Consider the following 4,026-nt stretch of genomic DNA (forward strand, 5'->3'; position numbering starts at 1 on the left):
TTCTTTATATGATGGGCGGGATTACGCACAAGTAAATGGGGGGTGTAGAATCTTCTTAAATCGAGACCATCGGAGAAGAATCCACTGCTCTCTACACAACAGTTGGTGGTATAATACATATATGCTTGCATACGGACGTACATACACCCTAGACCACTAATTATCTATGTATCCATATATGTATACTTAGCCCATTGAACATATATATGTGTATAGATATGCGTAGTATATATGGTATAGGTACACGTATGTATGGAGGCGTCGTAGTGGATATCGGAAGGGACTAGAGGCAGCGGCTTGTACCATAGGAATCATCTGACGTTTTTCTTAAGAAAGCTTCTTTTCTTGTTCTCTTCTTTTCTTTTTCGAACGACAGGCGTTAATACTCAATTATCCGAGGATAGATAGATGAACTGAGAAAAATGGATAGACTCCAGATAGATAGAGCCTTTGTAGCTCCGTCGAGAAGGAGGGGAACAAGTATACTAAAATAGAGCATCATACGTGAATCTTCACGGGCTGCAATTTTAGAAGTGGATGAAGAAGAAGAGAGAGATAGGCAAGAAGAAGATGAAGAGTGTAAATCTCGGGACGAGTAGTATCCAGATGAAACATCTATATTTTAGTCCCCCTTCCTTCTCTTTCAGCTTTGCCTATTTTTAGCAACTCTTAGTTACCGGTGAATTCCGGAAAGCAGACATCGCTGGGGTGTATGTACACCCCAGAGAAGTGAGGAGAGTCTTTCATCGGTCCATGACCTAGCTTTTACATAGAGTGGACGATCTTCGAAAACACGGAAGAGAAACAAACATGAACATTTTCCGCTCTCATCGAGTTCGCTAGCAGAGAATGAAAAATGACATACTCCTTCCTTCTTCTTGTCGTGTCCATTCCTTTCTCTCAGGTGTATGTACACCTCGGTCCTCCGACACCACTAGGGACAACGTCCGGACCCGCTCCTGATGGCATGAAAGCCTTCCGGCACTTAAAAGATCCCCAATGAAAGAAAGAAAAGAAGAAAGACTTTTCTCTCTTCTAATCGAAAAAGAATCATTCTCGGTCTCCTTCTCACGTTCTCTTCTTCCTTTCTTAGTCTTTTTACACGGCGAAAGAAGAAAACGAAAGAGCTGAAAGACGACCCACGCAGACCCCGACAGGTTTGGGAGTGTGTTTCTCTCACCTTCTTTCCTTCTTGGTACTACTGCTCTCTTCTGTTTCTCACTTCACTGGAAAGTCGAATCGGTTTCTCTTCTTCTTCTTCTCGGCGTGGAAGAGATTCTTCGCTCATCTTCCTTACTGCCGATACAACTACGCGACAAGGTACCTATCGCCTCTCGTGTACATGTATATGTCTGGATATCTACATACATATCTGAACAAAAAGACTTTGCTCTATCTTTCTATCTCATCATCTTCTCTTCCTTTCACCCCTTCTCTTATTCCCGCCTTTGCATGGCCCCCTTTCTTCACAGGAGAAAAAACAGAGTGAAGAAGATGACGAAGATGCGACCAAGCGAGAGGAGCGCATGCAAGAGGGAGAGAGGGGAGAAGCGAAGAAATGAATGAATGGAGATGAGAAACGAATGGGGAAGAAGAAGAAGATAAGAAACGTGCATACAGCTCATCGGCGTCGGGGAGCCTTGTCTTCTTTCTTCTCTGTTGAATATCGGAGGTGTGTTTCTCTTTCTTTTCTTCTTTTTCTTTGAGAAATGAGTCCTTTTTCTGAACTTCTTTCTTGTCATGTTTATCTAAGAAAGAAAGAGCTCTCTCCACTTCAATCAATCCTGAATCTCCAAGTGACCCTCGAGCCAGTTGCAGGCAAGAAGAGGTGTCTCCTTCCTTCTTCGCTCGTACCTTCTTCTCTCTTCGGGTGTGTCTTGTCCTTCTTCTTTAGCTCCTTGTCGCTTCTTTGAAAGAACTTCAGAAGAAAGAAGAGAGGGGAATTCTCTAAAGAAAAAGAAGAAAAAAGGATCAAATTGAAGAGATATTGAAGCTCCCTTCTCATTCTTCTATCCAAGTGCATGTTGCCTGTCTCCTTTCTTCTCTTCTCACTGGAGTCTTATCTTTTCTTTATGGAGTGTTCTTTCTTCTTTTCTTCTTTCTCTTCGTCTTCTTCGTGAGACTTGTCTCGTCGTCTCACTCTCGCTTTGTTTAGGTGCCTTTCTTTCTTTCTTTCTCACTCTTTCTTTCTTTCTTTCTTTCTTTCTCTCCTTTCACCCCCATGTGAAAGGCAACCCCATAACTTGAGATTTCTTCCTTTCTTTCTTTCTTTCGTTCTTTCTCTTCTTTCGCAACAACGATGGATGCGCTAGGAGGGAAGGAGCGAAGGTTGTCTTTTTCCTATTCTTCTCCCCTTCTTTCTCCACGGAGGTCTTCTTTCGCTCCTTCGAGCCTTTCTCACTGCTTCTACTTCTTCTCCTCCCTCCTATTCTCTATTCTTCTTCTACTAGCTCTTTCTCTTTTTTCTTCTTTTCCTTCCTCAAGAAAGCCTCCTTCCCCCTTCTTTCTCAAAGATACACCTTCGAGCGTAACTTCATCCTTGTCTACAGATCTCTTCTCCCATCAACATCTCTCTCCTTCTTCTCTTTCTTCTTCTTTCTGTTGCTTAGATCTTCCTGTCTCCTTTCTGCGGTTCTTTTCTTTCCAAAATGAAGATCGCCGGGGAAGTCTTTCTCTCTGTGAGTCCTTCTTTTCTGTCTTTCGCCCATCAGACAAAAGAAGGAGAGGGGAGAGAAATTACCAAGTTTCTTCATCTCCTTGTTCTTCTCTCTTGATACCTTCATCTCCTCCCCAAGCATTCTCTCCTTCTTTCTTCGTTTTTGCAAATGCACAAGAAACCTCGTCTTTATCTTCTTCGACCTCTTTATCCTTCTCATCGCCACCAGCTGTAGTGACACCTGAATCTCTATCAACTTCAGCTGTATCTACACCCTCGAATTCTTCATCCTCCTCCTCCTCCTCCTCCTCTCTCGTAGGAGCAACTCTCGGCCAATCCGATCCTCTACCTTCTTCATCTTCTTCTTCTCCTCTCTCTCTCGATTCATCATCCTCTTCTTCTTCCTCTTCTTCTCCTTTCTCTCAACCACCACAGGGCCAACCCCACCATCCCCTCCCCGATTCTTCTTCCTCTTCTTCTTCTTCCTCTTCACTGCCTTCAGCCCTTCCATCTCTCTCCCCGACTTCTTCTTCGCCTTCTGCATCAAATAACGCTCTTAACGCTTCTTTTACCAATGTGAATATGCTTCTCCTAGCTATCTGTCTTCTCTGTTGCTTTACCTTGGGCTACTTTATTCATATGAACTTCATACCTCATCTCCCGGACTCTGCGGCCGCCATGCTGACGGGATTTGCCTTTGGTATCTTAGCGCGATTCTTTGGGTCTTCTCCGTCGGAGAATTCTTTTCTCCATTTCGACCCGCAATTCTTCTACTTTGTTCTTCTTCCTCCTATCGTTCTCGAGGCAGGCTTCTGCTTGAATAAGACAGCCTTTCTCAACAATCTCGGAGCCATTCTTCTTCTCTCCATTCTAGGTATAGAGACGGGAGATGTCCCCAGAAGGGGAGAGAGACAGAGATAAGAGGGACAGAGGAGACGAGACACAACCACACACAAGATCGATGGACTAGCTATCGATGATATGTTGCTGGGGACGACAAGCCAAGAGACAGAATAGGAAATCTTAGCCCAATTAAATGTTTCTCTTATCTTCTTCTTCTATCAGAAGGTGATCTGTGTGCCTGTCCCTTTCTTTTAGTCGGAGAGTAGGAGAAGAAGAGATAGATGGAGAGAGGTCTTTATCAGAAAGACAGAGAGACATAGAAAAAAGAGAGGGGAAGATCTGAATAGCTACAGGCGCCTGTGTCTTTTGTGTCGGAAGTCCGACTTTCTTTCTTTCTCTCTTTCAGAAAATAATTACTCCACTGTAGAAAATGGAGTGTATGTACACTCAACAGAAAAAGATAGAACATAGTGGAGTCAACTCACTCTCTATCTCTCTCTCTATCTTTAGTCCATCTATCTATCTTT

General features: G+C 43.5%; 1 protein-coding gene across 1 annotated transcript in view; it reads left to right on the forward strand.

Annotated features, from left to right (window-relative positions):
* Positions 1-1,703: 1,703 nt before the first annotated feature.
* Positions 1,704-4,026, forward strand: part of CSUI_005578 (sodium hydrogen exchanger 3 protein) — a 13,819-nt gene continuing 11,496 nt past the window's right edge. The window contains exon 1 of the mRNA XM_068065750.1: positions 1,704-3,530. Within this exon, the coding sequence (XP_067922272.1) occupies positions 2,300-3,530 (1,231 nt within the window). The 5' untranslated portion in view covers positions 1,704-2,299. The remainder of the gene's footprint in view (positions 3,531-4,026) is intronic.

Source organism: Cystoisospora suis, assembly GCF_002600585.1.
Source record: "Cystoisospora suis strain Wien I chromosome Unknown contig_2688, whole genome shotgun sequence".
In the NCBI taxonomy this organism is placed as follows: domain Eukaryota; phylum Apicomplexa; class Conoidasida; order Eucoccidiorida; family Sarcocystidae; genus Cystoisospora; species Cystoisospora suis.